Source organism: Dipodomys spectabilis, unplaced genomic scaffold (genome assembly GCF_019054845.1).
Source record: "Dipodomys spectabilis isolate Male_0828 unplaced genomic scaffold, ASM1905484v1 ptg000018l, whole genome shotgun sequence".
NCBI classification, from domain to species: Eukaryota; Metazoa; Chordata; class Mammalia; order Rodentia; family Heteromyidae; genus Dipodomys; species Dipodomys spectabilis.
The window spans coordinates 7,773,477-7,789,790 of NW_024870695.1; the positions used below are offsets into that span (position 1 = coordinate 7,773,477).

Genomic DNA, 16,314 nt, shown 5'->3' on the forward strand with positions numbered 1-16,314 from the left:
CCAGTCAGCGTAGTCCCGCCTCCGCGCATGCGCGCTAAGGCGTTGTGGATGCCGGCGGACTCTGCTGAAGAAGGAAGATGGCGCTTGATGGGCCGGAGCAGGTATGGCGGCGGCGGCGGTGGTGACGGTGGCTGGTCAGAGGCCGGGACTGGGTGGAGAGGGGCTTTGATGCAAAGTGGGGAGCGGGCCTGGGCCAGGGGATCGGTGACGGAGATCGGTGGATCGATCGATCCAGCCTGGGCCCTGCCGGTACTGGATCTGCTGTGTCAGTGCTGCCCCCGGTGAGCCCGGGCAGGGCAGGACAGGGCCGAGTGCGCGGAGTCCCGGGAGCAAGAACCGACCGGCCAGGGTGCGAGTGCCTAGACCGGACGACTGTCTTTCGTGCCAGCTCGGTCTATAGAACACCTCGGGTTTGAGGATGCCTGCCACAGTGCAGAGGCTCCAGTGCGTGTGGACTTTGGACCCTTCTCAGTCTTCGGAAATCGACGGCATTGCATCCTTTTTTATTCTCATTATGGAAAAAACAGAGGGTCCTGAGGGAGGGAAGGGCTAGAACCAGAAAGTTAAGCCTCCGAAATCAACCTCTTTTCTTTTTTAACCACACAAAGACTGGCAAGGTGTCAGAGGTAGCCTAGGGTCATTTGGATATGTATTCATTCATTCGTTTGTTTGTTTGCCAGTCTCGGGGGTTGAACTCAGGGCCTGGACACTCTCTGAGGTCTTGTGCTCAAGGCTAAACTCTACCACTTGAACCACAGCACCACTTCCGGCCTTTTCTGTTTATGTGGTTCTGAGTGCTAGGCAAGCACTCTACCACTAAACCACATTCCCAGCCCTATTTGGCTATTTGTAACATTACAGGCCATACAAAATTATCAGTGGGGGCAGCAAAGGAAAGCTTAGATGTCTCATATTCTGTACCAAAGCATTTTGTGGCCATTAGTTGATTCCCTTCCTTGTAAAGCCTTGTGAAGTGGCCTTACTTAGTAACCCTTGAATGCTTAGATTCTTGTTTAATTATTTCTATGTATCCTTAGATGGAGCTGGAAGAGGGGAAGGCAGGCAGCGGACTCCGCCAGTATTATCTGTCCAAGATTGAAGAACTTCAGGTGAGGACACACTCCAGAGGGAGGAAGGAGGGAATGCGGATTGATGGAAGCAGATTTCTGCAAATCCGTGTAATTCCATTAGGAGTGCAGTAAAAGAAACTGTTGTTTTCCTAGACTTTCTTTTTTAGGGGAGTGCTTGTAAGTAACAGTTTAAAGTATATGAAGTCAAATTCTTGTTTCCCTTAAATCTCACCTCCTCTGAAGAAAAAAGATGTGAATATTTACATCTCCCAAACTGTTTTTTAAAATCTTTTTTTTTTTTTTCCCAGTACAGGGGTTTGAACTCAGGGCCTCTAACTTGCTAAACCTAAGTGTGAATACAAGACTTTTTTTTCTTTTTTGGTGCCAGTCCTAAGGCTTGAACTCAGGGTCTGAGCACTGTCCCTTAGCTTCTTTTGCTGAAGGTTAGCACTCTACCACTTGAACCACAGAGCCACTTCCAGCTTTTTCTGTTTATATGGTACTAAGGAATCAAACCTAGGGCTTTATTCATGCTAGGCAAGCACTTGTACTAAGCCACATTCCCAGCCAAATGCAAGACTTTCTTAACAGAAAAGATAGAGACTTAGGGAATATGATTTATCAGAAGGGTAGGGGCCAGATGAAATAAATGTATTGAGTCTGGGCTATGCTGATAGTTGTGAGGACTAAATGAGAGGAACTGGACCACCCAGTGCTCTGGCTTAAAGACCCAAGCCAGAGAAGTAAGAAAAAAAAAAGTAAGTGGGGTGAGGGGAAAGCCACAAGGAAAATGTCTGAACTCCAGGTTCATTGCATATTGATTTGCTTTTTTTTTTTGGTCGGTCTTGGGGCTTGAACTCTGGGCCTGGGTGCTGTCCCTAAGCTCTTCTGCTCAAGGCTAGTGCTCTTGAGTCACAACGCCACTTCCAGTTTTCTAGTGGTTTATTGGAGATAACAGTCTCATGGACTTTTGTCCTGGGCTGGCTTTGAACCACTGAGATCCTCAGATCTCAGTCTTCTGATTTAGCTAGGATTACAGGTGTGGGCCACCAGCACCTGGCTTGGTTTGCCATTTTTGAATGCTTTCTACATTTGATTTTATTCATGTCAGTCTTGAAACAGGGCAGTGGATGGAGTGATCGTGTTCAGTTTGGCAGCATCTTTTAAATGCTTTGCCTTTACTTTGCCTCCATTTGTCTGGGTTTTCTTTTTTGTTTTGTTTCATGGCCTTACTCTGGAGCCCATGCTGGACTCAAACTCTCCATTTTCCAGCTTTAACTTCCCAGTGCTGGGATTACATGTGTTTACCACCATGACCAGCTTTTAACCATTTTTTAAGTGACAGAAGCTGGGCTAGAATTCAGGTTTTGCACCTGAAACTCTTTCCAGTGTGTAACATGTTGCTTCTCTGTAAGAAAGTTGCTACCTGAGCCATAATTTTTCTCCATTAGATTCTGTCATTCCTGGACTAATACTGGCAAAAGAAATTCTTTTATGATAGCTATCTTAGGATCCTAAGTGATGCTTGGAGGAAATGGTCATTAGGATCCCAAGTAGTTGCCCTGTACCCTTCCACAGCTCACCTGCCTGTTAGGGTCTTGACCAGTATCCTACTGTCCGTTGTCCTTGAGTAGTCCTCTACATCTTGTTTTCTGCAGCTGATTGTGAATGATAAAAGCCAAAACCTCCGGCGGCTACAAGCACAGAGGAATGAGCTAAATGCAAAAGGTGAGGGGGAGAAACTGGGACACTACATTCAGGCTGGGTTCTGGCTGTTCTAATTTCCCTGACCGGTGTGTGGCCTCATAGCTTTGCTTGTGCTTCCTTCTACTTGTGCTTCAAAGACATGGTTCTGATGACTGTGTGTATGCGACCTTCCCTTTTAAACTTCAAAATGGTGCTTAGCGTGTGCATGTTGAATTGAGTACCAAAGAAAGGACATGCTGGAAGTTAAGTGACCACTGTGTCTGTCTGCCATGTAGTTCGCTTACTGCGGGAGGAGCTGCAGCTATTGCAAGAACAGGGCTCCTACGTCGGGGAAGTAGTCCGGGCCATGGATAAAAAGAAAGTTTTGGTCAAGGTAAAAACATGGCCCCAGGGAGTAGCCCCTCACCCACTGGATTCCCATTCTTTATGCAGCCTCAGAAAAAGAAGTGGTATGTCATGTTATTCCAGGACTCCCATGGATCTTCCTGGGTGAGGTGGCTATTTGGTGGCTGTCAGGGAAGATCATGAGTCTATTGTTTCAGGTGCATCCTGAGGGCAAGTTTGTAGTAGATGTGGACAAGAACATCGACATCAATGATGTGAGTGTAGCAGATGAATGGGAGTTTGGGACCAGTTCTTTGCACACACTACTTCCTGAAACTCGACCCTATCATCCAGGTGACACCCAACTGCCGAGTGGCTCTAAGAAACGACAGCTACACTTTGCACAAGATCCTGCCCAACAAGGTGGACCCCCTTGTGTCACTGATGATGGTGGAAAAGGTGCCAGACTCAACTTATGAGATGATTGGTGGGCTGGACAAGCAGATCAAGGAAATCAAAGAAGTGATTGAGCTGCCTGTAAAGCACCCTGAGCTCTTTGAGGCTCTGGGCATTGCACAGCCCAAGGTGAGGAATCTGCTTCTCTAAGAGGTGGGCTGTACTTACTCTGCCTGCCCCAGGCCAGTTAAGTGCTGGGGTTGGGATGGGCTGCAGTGATTGGACTGCCCCTGCTGAAGACTGGCTTCCTGGGACTAAGGTAGATGGGATACATAAGCTCCAAAAGGGATTTTGGTGTTCTATTTTTTGCATCCCTAGCCTCTTAACAAGGGATCCGGCACTTGATAAATGTTCCCTGGATGAAATGAGACTGGCTTTCTGCCCTGAATCTGCTGTTCCCCTTAGGGAGTGCTGCTGTATGGACCGCCAGGCACTGGGAAGACATTGTTGGCCCGGGCTGTGGCTCATCATACGGACTGTACCTTTATTCGTGTCTCTGGCTCTGAATTGGTACAGAAATTCATTGGGGAAGGTAACAGTGACTGAGAACAGGAGAACCAAATGGAAGGGTGTAGGGTGCTCTGCTCATTAGCTCCTAATGCCAGCATGGCCTCTGCCTGAACAGGGGCAAGAATGGTGAGAGAGCTGTTTGTTATGGCACGAGAACATGCTCCATCCATCATCTTCATGGATGAAATCGACTCCATTGGCTCCTCTCGGCTGGAAGGGGGCTCTGGGGGGGACAGTGAAGTGCAGCGCACAATGCTGGAGCTGCTCAACCAGCTGGATGGCTTTGAGGCTACTAAGAACATCAAGGTAAAGTGGTAAAGGCTTAGATCTGGGGTGACATATAAGCCAGGAAAAGCTGATCCATCCCCCTTCTCTGCTCAGGTTATCATGGCTACAAATAGGATTGATATCCTGGACTCTGCCCTGCTTCGCCCTGGACGAATCGACAGAAAAATTGAATTCCCACCCCCCAATGAGGAGGTCTGTGATGAGTAGTGCCTTGAGTGCCTTTGGCTATGGCTTTGGGGGTGGGGCACGGGACTCTGGACTTTCTTCTTTCTACAGGCACGGCTGGACATTCTGAAGATCCATTCTCGGAAAATGAACCTGACCCGAGGGATCAACCTGAGGAAAATCGCTGAGCTGATGCCAGGGGCATCGGGGGCTGAAGTGAAGGTAACTGGAGTCTCAGGTGTATGAGGCAATGGCAGGAAGCTCTGGCTTCAAGGACCAGGTCAGGGCTTGAGGGGCCAAAGCACCTTGGCCTCAGCTTCCTTTTCCTACTCAGGGTGTGTGCACAGAGGCTGGCATGTATGCCCTGAGGGAACGGCGTGTCCATGTCACTCAGGAGGACTTTGAGATGGCAGTAGCCAAGGTATGTCCCTATACGTCTGCCTTTACTGACAGGGGCTTTAAGTTTGTGTTTATGCAGTTCATGAATTAACAATCTGTGCTCTCCTTTCTCTTTCCAGGTCATGCAGAAGGATAGTGAGAAAAACATGTCCATCAAGAAACTATGGAAGTGAGGGCATGGTCTTTGTATGGATCCTTATAATAAAGGTCTGTGGAACAAGACCTTTAGGACTCATGTCTGTTAATAAGTGGCTGCAGTATTCAATGACCAGGTCTGGGCACTTCCAGTAAATAAAAGGATTTATTTGGAAATTTCCAAACCTGCCAGAAGTGGCATCTGCCAAGCCCTAGGCCCATCCTCTTTGCCAAGCTCCAAAGGGGAACATGTCTTCCCAGCCTCCCCCCTTACCTGACACTGCTCTCCACTTGTACACTCCTCTACCACAGGCAGGTCTAGAAAACTGGCATGTCCCCTCCCTCTAGGAGGCTCCCCCCAGCCCAAGCAGCTGGCAGGGCAGCCCTCAATGTCATCCCAGGAGATGATGGCGGCTCTAGCCGCTTGCATAGATCAAGGAAAGAAAAGGAGGAGGCACCAAATAGGGCTCCCTGAAAGACCCCAGCTTACCCCTGTACAAAAAACATGGCTCCCACATAGAAAAACCTGCTCCCCAAATAGTGCAAATACCCAAAGGAAAGGAAAAACCAGCAGCGAGGCTGGACTTATAGGAATGGCAAAGAACTTTGGTTTAGAAAGGCTAAGGAAGTCTCACCCAGCTCCCAGAGCCAGTTCTGACACTGGCCCCAAGGTGGGGCCTGTAAACATGCAAACCCAGAGGCCTTTGGTTCCAAAATGTCTCACTTCAAAGTCAAAGCCCAGCCACCAGCAGTCAGTCCTACACAGGCCTGCCTGCAGGGGGTAAGGCAGCCTCTTGAGAACCCAATAAAAGCCAATGCAAAAAGTAAGTAAAAGGCTTTGGAGACCAAGCAACCAGGAATCCTATCACTACACTTATGAAACTAAAGCTGGGACATATAGGGTAACAGGAGACACCCCTCACCCCATTTAGGTGTCTGCAGCCCCAGCCAGGATCCAGAGGGTGGTCCCCTGCCCAGCTCTGGGGTTGGGAAGAAAGGAAGAGATCCCTGAGCAGTTAGGTCAGGCGAATTCCCAGCACCTGTTCCAGTTCCTGCCTTCGCTGCTGCACCTGGAGAAGGGAGAGCACAGGCTCAGGCCTCTGCTACTCAATCAGAGGAGGGGGAAGAACAGGGCAAAGCCTTACCTTGGCAAAGATGTGTCTCCCCACTGCTTCCTGGGCCCAGGGCTGGTGGTAGAAAGCAGCTCGTCTCTCCTCCTCAGGATTGCCGATCACATCAGTGATAATCTGCAAAGAGGAAAGCCATAGCATGATTCCCCACCCCTGAGTCCATCTGCTGTGGAAATGGAAAATTAACACTTAAGGGTAAAAAACAAAAACCACCCAAAGCTCCACATGGAAAGGGGACTGACTATACCTTGAGATCCCGACGCTGGGAACGGAGCCATTCCTGGATGAAGTCCTGTGGGTCAGTGCTAAAGCTGAGCATGAAATCCCTCTGGGTCTTCAACTGGTTAATGGACTCAATGGTCTCATGGATCTGGGGAAGGGGTGCCAGTGTCAGATGTGCATCAGCCTAGACTCAAGGAAATGAGTCAAAGGTCTCCCCCCAACATGATACAAGTGTGCAAATGATAGACTCATCTGGCCCCACCCTGGTCCCAGAGGTGGCTGTAGAAGTAGAGAGCATACCTTGACATCGAGAGAGGCAATCTCCTGTTGGTTGGTGGTAGAGGCCAGAAAATTGCTCATCTGGGCCTTCAGTGGGTCATCCACCTCCACGTCAATGTCGTAACAGGCCGTCTTCTTCTGGTCATTAGGGTCCACACTAAAGGTAGCACACAGGGAAGGAAAGTACCTTGCCATGTCCATCCTACCAACTTAAGAGCCCAGAACCAGAAAGCAACTTGCTGTTTACCTCTCAAGCTTTAGGTCAAGTCAAGGGTGAATCTGTATTTCAAAGATGGGAGCCATCTTCTCCCCCATCTCCCATTTACCTAATGACATGGTTGATGACAATGGGATCTGGATGTTGCAGCAAGCCAGCCAGCTTCATGGGAATCTCCGAGAAACGAAGTCGGCCACAACTGAAGATCTAGAAGGAACATGAAAAGCTTGAGGATTCCTAGGAACTCAAGAAAGTGGACTATTCCAAGACCACTAAGAGAACTGCCCATAGCTGGGCGCTGGTGGCTCACACCCGTAATCCTAGCTACCCAGGAGGCTGATCACAGTTCAAAGCCAGCCCAGACAGGACAGTCCATGAAGACTCTTATCTCCAATAAACCATCAGAAAACCAGAAGTGGTGCTGTGGCTCAAGTGGTACAACGCTTGCCTTGAGCTGAAGAGCTAAGGGACAGTGCCCAGGCCCAGAGGTCAAGCCCCATGACCAACGAGAGAGAGAGAGAGAACTGGCTGTCTGGGCTTGCAAACCCAGCAAGGCAAGGGTGGAGAACAGAAGGACACCTGCTAACCTGGCGGAAATAACGGTTACAATTGATGTACTCTCGTTCGTGCCCATCCTGCAGCTGGTTGTGCTTGATATAAAGCCACAGGGCTTGCATGATGGCAGCTCTTGTCTGTGTGTGCACTCCCAGCAGCCTTGCCAGTCGAGGGTCCAATTTATACTGAGGAGGCTGGGGATGGAGAGAGGAAGGTAAAAAGAGGGATTCTTGTTTAAGAAAACAAAAAAAGCAGGACAGAGCAACAACAGGAAGAGTTTATAGGAACAGGTTCCCTTTCCCTGAATCTGACACCAGATATGATCCCAGAACATCTGTCACCTGATGATCCAACATGAGTAGGAGGGTGCACTTGACATTGAGGTCTCCAGGTCGTTTCACCTGAAAGCCATCTGTCTCCTGGGTGGTAGGCATCCGGTGCCACTGAAGGGAGGAGAAGCAGAGATTGTCACCAGGGTGTACGTTCCAAGGGGACCAATGTTATTCCTCCACCCAACCAGCACCTTAGCCTGTGTGTGGGGTCCCTCACATCTTGTCCTTTACAGGTTTCAGGGCCACTCTCACCTCTACCAGATGGTTATCAGGTCCATACAGTTCCTTGTCCAGCTCAATGACAAGACTCTTAAAGAATGAAGAAAACTTTCTCTTCTGTTTGCTAGGCTGGGAATAAAAAGGGGTATGAGATAAGGGTGCTGCTGAGCTCTTGAACCAAATGTTATATACTAAGCCCAAAAAAGAAACAACATTTTAACCCTGGAACTCAAAGCACTGAGGAATTTTGGCCCCTGGAAGAGCAGTTAAGACTATACAAAGTGACAGAGACTGGGGGCGGGAAAATACTCCATGAAATTCCATTGACAGCCACCAAGCCCTTGACTGCCATCTGTGGAACATTTTATTTATTTAGTCGGTCATGAGGCTTGAACTCTAGGTCTGGGTGCTGTCCCTGAGCTCTTCAGCTCAAAGTTAGCGCTCTATCACTTGAACCACAGTGCCACTTCCAGCCTTTTCTTTTTATGTGGTGCTGAGGAATTGAACCCAGGGCCTCATGCATGCAAGGCAAGCACTCTACTTCTAAGCCACCTTCCCAGCCCCTGTAGGAACATTTTAATATCCACAGAATAATAGGAATAGCTCAATGGTAGAGTGCTTGCCTAGCACACTTTTTTTTTTTTTTTGGTCAGTTGTGGGGCTTGAACTTGGCCTGGGCACTGTCCCTCAGCTCTTCAGCTCAAGACTAATGCTCTACCACTTGAGCCACAGTACCACTTCTGGTTTTCTGGTATTTAATTGGAGATAGTCTCACAGACATTCCTGCCCAGGCTGGCTTTGAACTGAGATCCTCAGATCTCAGCTTCCCGAGTAGCTAGGATTACAGGCGTGAGCCACTGGTACCCGGCTTGGAAAAACAACTTCTAGTTGGCTGGAGCTATGCACTCTTTTGCAGGACATCTCCAGGAGGTCATGTGTCTGGGCTCAAGCTTGAACCCATACAAGTTTCTTCACTAACTCACATCATCCAGCAGTTTTCCCTCCACTCGGAGTTCCCAGGAAGCCACCTTGTCTGCTGCTGGGGTTCCCGCAGGGGTGCCTGCAGTTCCTGCACTATCACCATCTGCCTTGCTGGGACTGAATGTATTGGAAATGTAGATTCGGAGCTTTCGCTTTTGCTAAAGAGAGAAAAAACAGTCAGCTAAAAGTGGACCAATATATTCGAAAAAGCTACCCCATCTTCCCTATGAACTTGTACTCCATAATCAATATTGAGCATTATGAGCCAGGCATCTACCTCAGAGACACAGAATTGAAAGAAGAAGTCCTGAAGGAACTGTATGGGGGAGATGAAGCATCACCAACAATGCCAACCCTGGGCTGACAGTCTGACAGTTACATATGAACAGGAAGCTGTCAAGCTAATCAAAAGCTCTGTAGCACAGCACTTGCCTTGCACGAGGCCCTGGATTCCATCTTTCCCTGCCCCAAGCCTCTGGTTTCTATTTTAAATAAGATTTAAACACCTACCATAACCCTCAAATATCTAACATCCTAGAAAGCATTCACCACTAGGGAACTATTCTAGATACTGCCTTCTAAGAACAGAGGAGGAAAGAAAAGAAAGTTCTAAGGATGGGAAAAGAAGATCTGCCCTCTAGCATCTTTCAAATTTTTGACCTTGACCTACAAAGATTTCCATTTTAAATCACTTAGGATCTACATATATGTCATACATACACATACATGCATATATCTGAACTACTTTTACTACTATGGTCAGTTTACTACTGTTTATACTTATATTCATTTAAAACATGACAGGCAAGGTATAGTACCCAGTTGTAATGCCAACACTTGGGAAATTGAGGCAGGAGGATTGTGAATTCAAGGCCAGCATGGGCTACATATTGCTTTCCAGGCTATCCTGGCCTGTACAGTAAGACCTTGTAACCAAACAAAAATAAAAGTTGCTAGTTCAAGCTCTCTTACAACTGGAACAATGCCAGAGACAGGGAGGTCAGCTTGTACATACTGTTAGGGGCTTTTTGATGGCCTCCTGGATCTCCATCCGCTTGCGAGCAATGGTCTGGTCTAGCTTCCGCTCAAAAGCCAAGAGATCCATGTATGCCTGAGACTCAGGGACTAGCTCCCGAATCTGAGGAGAAAGAATTCAATGGCTTACTTCAGGCAGCAGACTCTTTCCTCCCTTCCCTATCTTCCCCACACTGGGGCTGCAGGCCTCCCTCCCAACACACTCACACGCTGAGGTAGAACCTTATCTGCCATCTTCCTCCTCTTAATCCTGGGAAGAACAAAAACCCATTTAAGAGGTTAGCTAGTAGTTCCAAAGGACTCACACTCCACCCATCCTGCCAGTCTCCAGGACTCTTTCCCCAGGGAATCAGGGCACACTCTATCACCAAAGTAAGAAAAATGGGATGCGGGGGAGTGCAAAGGCAACAGAAGATGGACTTACCCCCGGCGCTGGGCAGGCATTGGGGGTTGGGCCTGCGGCACAAGAAGACGTTTCCGGAATGGGTCCATCATGGTGGGTGGCATGCCAGGTCGAAGTGGAGCAGCTGTACCAAATGGGGAACCAGCAGGGGGTCCCACCTGCAAGCCAGCCATGGGCATCCGGCTCCCAGGTGACATGCCAGGCCGCTGAGGAAAGTGGGCCACAGGGGGTGCAAAGGTGAGTGGCAGGGCCCTATGCGGCCTGTAGCCCAGAACCTCCATCCCTCTGTTCCACCTGGCCCAGGCCTGAGGAGCACATGGGGAGCCTTGCTAGAGGCCTGGAACAAAGGGGAGCTAGCATGTGGGAGCACCTGGTGTAAACCACACCTGCCCCGCCCCTACTACCGCCCTACCAGCTCCTGCCAGCAAATGAGGCTGCCAGAACCCCGAGACAGGAGAGGTGCCAGCAGAGGGAAGGGCCTGAGTTAGCTTTTCAGGGCCCATTGCCACCTTCCAGCTCCAAAAGTTGTTCCCCGCTGCCTGAGACCTCAGACATTTTTGGTCCCTCATGCTGTACTACACACTCCCCTCCCGCTTCCTCCATTATGAAGAAGTCAGGCTGAAAGACAGGAGAATGTAAGCAAGCTGACGAGATAGAGCCCCAGAACCATCCCTGTTCACCAGCCTGGTGGTGTGACTGAGGGAGACAGGCAGTTGGTGGGCTGGCAAGCCCATTAGGCAACAGCACCGCAGGTGAGCAACTGTAACAGGACAGCGTGGACGTGTCCCAACTAGCCTCAGGCAGAGTAGAGACACCATCTGGTCACCATATGGCCCCTACTATAAGCAGAACTGGATTCTTCTCCTCTCTCTATTCTGCCATACCTCAGCATCTCTTAGGCCAGAAGACCCCCAAAGAGAAGCCATGGCTTCTGGTGACCCCTGGGTGTGAGAGCAACTGACATCCGGTCTCTGCTCATTGTGAAAGCACTACCAGGCAGCCTGGATGCTGCTGGCTCAGCCTAACCCTAACCTCAGGGAGAAGGATGAGAAGATTATCCTAGGATTTAAGGAGTAGAGTCACAGGGTCAGCTGCACCCATCTGGGCACCATTAAGTAACTTCTTTAGAAGTCTGCAGATGTATTTCCTACCAAAAGCCAAGCTCCCCAACATTTCTGTGGGGCCTATCTGGGAGTAACTCCTACCCTCCACCCCAACCCCTTTTGCATGGCTGCAGCCTGCAAGGCTTGTTTGGCCAGCAGCTCTGCCTCGCACATACTGTCCCTGGCAGCTTCGCAGGGCTGGCCCCAGGGCCCAGATTATGCAACAAGCAAAACCAGCCAACCAGGCCAGGCTGGGTGGAGACTCCCACCAAATCAAAGAACTCTCCCCCAGTCCAGCATCCTGGAGAGTCTCCTCTACCTCTTTACCTAGCATAAAATCCATGCTCCCAACACAGAGAGACGAATTCATGATCAAATGCTGAAAAGGGAAGAAAACACGATCCAGACAGAGGAAAGAGGACAGGGGCAGGGTAGGAAAGTAGGGTTTGGTGAATGAGGAGTTAAAGGGGGGGAGGGGGGGGAAAGCCCTGAGATCTCAGGAGTCCTGCCACAAATCTCTCCACATCAGGAAGAAATTCATCAGAGCTGCTGAAAGGCAAAAGACAGTGTGTTTCTCTGCCTTAATGAGCCAGAGCAAGAAAATGAAAAGGAGGGGAGGAAGGGAGAGAGGGAGGGAGGGAGGAAGGGAAGGAGGGAGGAAGGGAAGAAAGGAAGGAAGGAAGGAAGGGAAAACATCATCATCATCATCAACAACAACAAGCTGGCCCAGCTGTATGCTCCAGCAAAGACTTCAAGACTTGTCCTGCCTGAGATGAACAACTGCAAGGTATGAGCTAGGACCTGGTGGTCCCCAAGAAACTACTAGGTTTCACAAAATCGGCAGCACCAAGCAGTCTGGGCAGGTACTCATAGAAAATCCCAAAACAAGGCAGCACAGACAAAGCCTGGAATAGGCCCCACCCAGACATCTGCCCCAGACTTCTGAGACTTCAGCTTCTAAAACCCCCAGGGGGAGGCTGCTTGAAGGTCAAGTCCTACCTCTGCCTAGCTAAGCTCCACACCTGGGCTTTGAAATGCTGTGAACTCCTCCCTCTTAAAAAGCAACAAAAAAAGAAGTTAAATGGAACACACAGACACACACACACACACAGACACACACACACACAGTCACACACACACACAGTCACACACACACACACACACACACACACACACACACACACACACACACACACACACACACACACACACACACACACACACACACACACACACACACACACACACACACACACACACACCGCCAGAAACTAGCCTCCCTGCCTCCAGCAAGACTAGTAAAATCTGGCTCAGTCCCCTGAAGCCCAAAATGCACAGAGACCTCCTCTCCCTTGGCTAAGCACTAACCATATTCCAGGCTTGACGCTAACACCATCCAGAAGAGCTAAGCAGGAGACTCGGGGCTAGTGCTACTGACCTGGGGTGAGAATCTAGAAGTCAGATAAGCATGTGCCCTGCCCTAAAGCCTGCCATCCTGGTGTTCCTTGGTGGCTGGACCTAAGTGTTCCAAGTTGAGAACATAAACCCCTGCCTATGAACATTTTTTTCTGAACTCTCTGGCATGAATTCCAGTGTGGAGTTTAGCGTTCCCATTTGTTTTCAGCTGATTTGATGTTCCTCAACTGACTACAACTAGACACTAGAACAACCTTCTGGAGAGAGATGAGACATCACTTCCATTCTTGCAATAGGTTCCCCTATTTGTCCAGCTTGCACCTTCAAATCTTGGCTCTTTTTGCTCACCATTCATGAACTCAAAAGTCAGAAATCTCTTTGTTTCTTAAATCCCAAGCCCTCCTGGAAGTCATAAACTTGGAAAGAGGGCAAGCAGGATCCCCTTCAAACTCTCCCTTCCCCAGATATCTCCTCGATGATGATGGGGGGGCCCCAGGCTCAGAACCATTTCCCACTCCCCATTTCCTTGCCTGGCTGGCCACTTTGGCTTTATGAAGAAGCTCAAGGCCAAACTCCCCACAAAACACGGTGGAATTGATCCTCCCCATAAGAAAGGAAAGATTTAAGTCTGGTCCAGGTTCCTCTGAGGCCAAAGGCCCACAAGAACCTCCTGTATGATCTCAGCAGGCCTACAGACTGGAATGACTGATTCAGTAACACAGGCATCCCCAAGAGAAAGAGAAATGGGAAAAATGGATCCTAGCTGGAATCCTTGGGACTAGGCCTGCCTGTTCATGCTCAGAACCTTTGTTTTCTTCTGAGGAAGGAGGGGGAAATAGGAGAAAGAAGAGGGGGGAAATAAACCCTAATAACCTTAGTCAATCATCTTTTTAGAAAATGAGGACTTAGGGTCCTGGTAGGATATGTATATTCCATGTGAATATTTCTGGGACCTCATACCTGGAGACACGAGGAAAAGACAGTGGAAATTGCAGTCAACATCTTGGGACATTATCACGAAGCTGCTAGAGGCTGGGGCGCATGGGCTATAAGATGATTCAGACCAGAAAGGCTAAATAAAATTTGGGGGTGGGAGGATGGGGTGTAGAAAAAGGATGGCTATAGCTTCTGAGCAATCTGAAGACAGGGATCTGGCTCTGTAGTTGAGAACTTGTCTGGCATGCACAAGGTTCTGGGTCTGATCTCCGGCACCACAAAACAAAAGGATCAATAGCCTTTGAAGCTGCAACCTGAGACCCTCTCTTCAAAGCCAGAGGGGTCAGTACTGTACTCTCTGAAGCAACTCCTTGCAGCTGTGGGCTCCTCCAGCCTCAGGCCAGCAGGGCTAGGTGGAGCCTTCTTGGCTCCTCCAGACTCAACTCCTGGATACTGACTGACACCAAGCAGCAAGCCCTGGAGAGTCTGCCTAAAATGACCTGTTAACTGGGTTGGGCCTTTCTCAGGCCTGGCCATCACTGTCTCTGGTCTAACTCAGTCATCCAGGCTAAGGCTCCTGGGCCTGACCAGAGAGAGTCCAGTCTGTCCCTTCACAGGCTGGAGTCCAGGAGCCCCCTCCTAAGCCACCCATGCTGTGGGAAAACAGGCCTCCTTCTTCACTAGCAGCTGGGAGCCATCTCAGACATGCAAGAGCTCTGCCAGTTCCCAGCTACGAAAAACAGGGCACATTTGGAGTGGGACAGAGGCCAATTCAGGGGAACCCTATTTTCTCAGTGAAGGCTCTTTCCCAAAACTTTCTCATCATCTCTCAGGACCCCAACCCCCCGCCCTAGGTCCTGCACTTCTAGACTTGCCAAATGATTGCCCACAATTCACTAGCATCCACGACCCCCCCCCCCCCCCATTTATCAATTAACAATCCCTCCCTGTGCCAAGAGGCTCCGGGACGCTTTGAACTGCCTCGAAGGCTCACCGCTGAGACTTTCTCTCCAACTCTATTGCAGCCCAAGGGTCCCAGGCCTGGCTCTCCAACAGTTCCCGACTGTCCCCCCTGCAGGGCCTCTGTGCCGTGGGTCCAGGGGTCTCCCCCCAAAGCCCTCCCTCGATGCCCCCCGGGAGTCCTGCTCAGGAGCTCTCCAGGCGCCGCCCGCCCTTTAGCCCTGTCCTCCTGCTCCCCTCACCTGGTACTGTGCCGCGGGGCCCGCGGGGCCCATGGGACGGAAGGCGGCAGCCCCGGGGCCCCCCATGCCTCCAGCAGGCCCGGGGCCCCTGAGCGCCGGGTTGGGCAGCATTCCGGGTCCTGCGGGAGGAGGCGGTGCTCCCAGAGCCGCAGCAACCGCGCCGCCACTGGGACTCAGCGGGGGCAGCGGGAACCCGCCCGCGCCACGGCCGGACATCGCTCCGTCCCGTCCGGCGGTGCAGCGATCCGGTCTCCCGGCTCCTCGTCGAGTCCGCTCCGCGCACGGTGTTCCGCGATCCGGGACTTTTCGACCTTAATTCCGGGTTCCGGGGTTTGTCAATCCGGGGTCCAGGATTTCTTGTTCCAAGTTTAGGAGTTCCTCACAGACCTGCTTTGGGTCACAATCGACCCTGATTCCGCTCCCTTCCGGAAAACTCCGGATCCGGGATCTGCCGTGGGCCCGCCAGCTCCTCCTGGCCCCCAGAGTTTGGCAGCCCGGAGTCCAGTTACTCAGAGGCGGCTTCTAACTCCTAGCTCCGCCCAACAGAGCTTCGCGTCCGGCTCTCTATCTAGCCACCCAATCGTGACAGCTTCCGTAAGCCACGCCCCCCGGAGGCCCGTCCCCAGCAAGCTCCGCCTCTAACCGCCGGCCTTAGAGTCCCGCCCACTCCCCTTGGGCCAGCCCCTCGCAGGAGGGGCGGGAGCGGAAGTTGCGTCCGGAAGCGCCGAGAAACGCGTGAGGTGAAAGGTTGAAGGTCGCGTTGGGCGGCCGCCTTGGCTGGGTTAGTTGCAGTGTTTTACCTGAGGTAGCCGCCTCGCGGAGACTCTTGGTAAACGTTCAGAAAATAATCGTATCAAGCGTTAAAGAAAATTGTTATATCGTCTCCTTTTTTCTTCTTCCCACTTTCAGTATGCGGAGCCGAACCGCTGCCGACTGGGCATTGAGCCATTGAGGAGCTGGGTATTAATCGGACTCGGGACCTCAGAGCGAGCTAGGGAGCACTCCACCACTTGTACTTTGTGATTTGTTTTCGAGGTAGGGGCTCATGACTTTGCCAGCGTTTTTGTGAGTGTGTGTGTGTGTGAGTCTAACGGCCCTGGAGCTTGAACTCAAGGCCTCTGTGCTGTCTCTGCTCAAGGCCGGTGCTCTGCCCCTTGAGCCTCAGCTCTACATCCGGCTTTTTGATTGTTAATGGGAGATAAGAGTCTCACAAACTTTCCTGCCCGAGTT

General features: G+C 50.7%; 2 protein-coding genes across 2 annotated transcripts; one reads left to right on the forward strand and one right to left on the reverse strand.

The window, feature by feature from the left end:
- The first annotated feature begins 3 nt into the window (after nucleotides 1-3).
- Psmc5 (proteasome 26S subunit, ATPase 5) lies at nucleotides 4-5,141 on the forward strand. The gene is made up of 12 exons (XM_042672533.1): nucleotides 4-101; nucleotides 1,038-1,109; nucleotides 2,729-2,798; nucleotides 3,053-3,150; nucleotides 3,320-3,376; nucleotides 3,456-3,686; nucleotides 3,963-4,089; nucleotides 4,183-4,373; nucleotides 4,449-4,547; nucleotides 4,632-4,742; nucleotides 4,855-4,941; nucleotides 5,039-5,141. The coding sequence occupies exons 1-12, from the start codon at nucleotides 78-80 to the stop codon at nucleotides 5,090-5,092; spliced, it is 1,221 nt and encodes a 406-aa protein (XP_042528467.1). The 5' UTR covers nucleotides 4-77; the 3' UTR covers nucleotides 5,093-5,141.
- A 60-nt stretch (nucleotides 5,142-5,201) lies between these two features.
- Nucleotides 5,202-15,612, reverse strand: Smarcd2 (SWI/SNF related, matrix associated, actin dependent regulator of chromatin, subfamily d, member 2). The gene is made up of 13 exons (XM_042672523.1): nucleotides 15,085-15,612; nucleotides 10,449-10,633; nucleotides 10,232-10,274; nucleotides 10,005-10,127; nucleotides 8,992-9,147; nucleotides 8,042-8,137; nucleotides 7,799-7,900; nucleotides 7,490-7,651; nucleotides 7,012-7,109; nucleotides 6,707-6,842; nucleotides 6,432-6,554; nucleotides 6,200-6,301; nucleotides 5,202-6,124 (listed from the first exon to the last, which is right to left on the reverse strand). Exons 1-13 carry the CDS (start codon nucleotides 15,298-15,300, stop codon nucleotides 6,071-6,073), a joined length of 1,596 nt encoding a protein of 531 aa, XP_042528457.1. The 5' UTR covers nucleotides 15,301-15,612; the 3' UTR covers nucleotides 5,202-6,070.
- Between the last annotated feature and the right edge of the window lie 702 nt (nucleotides 15,613-16,314).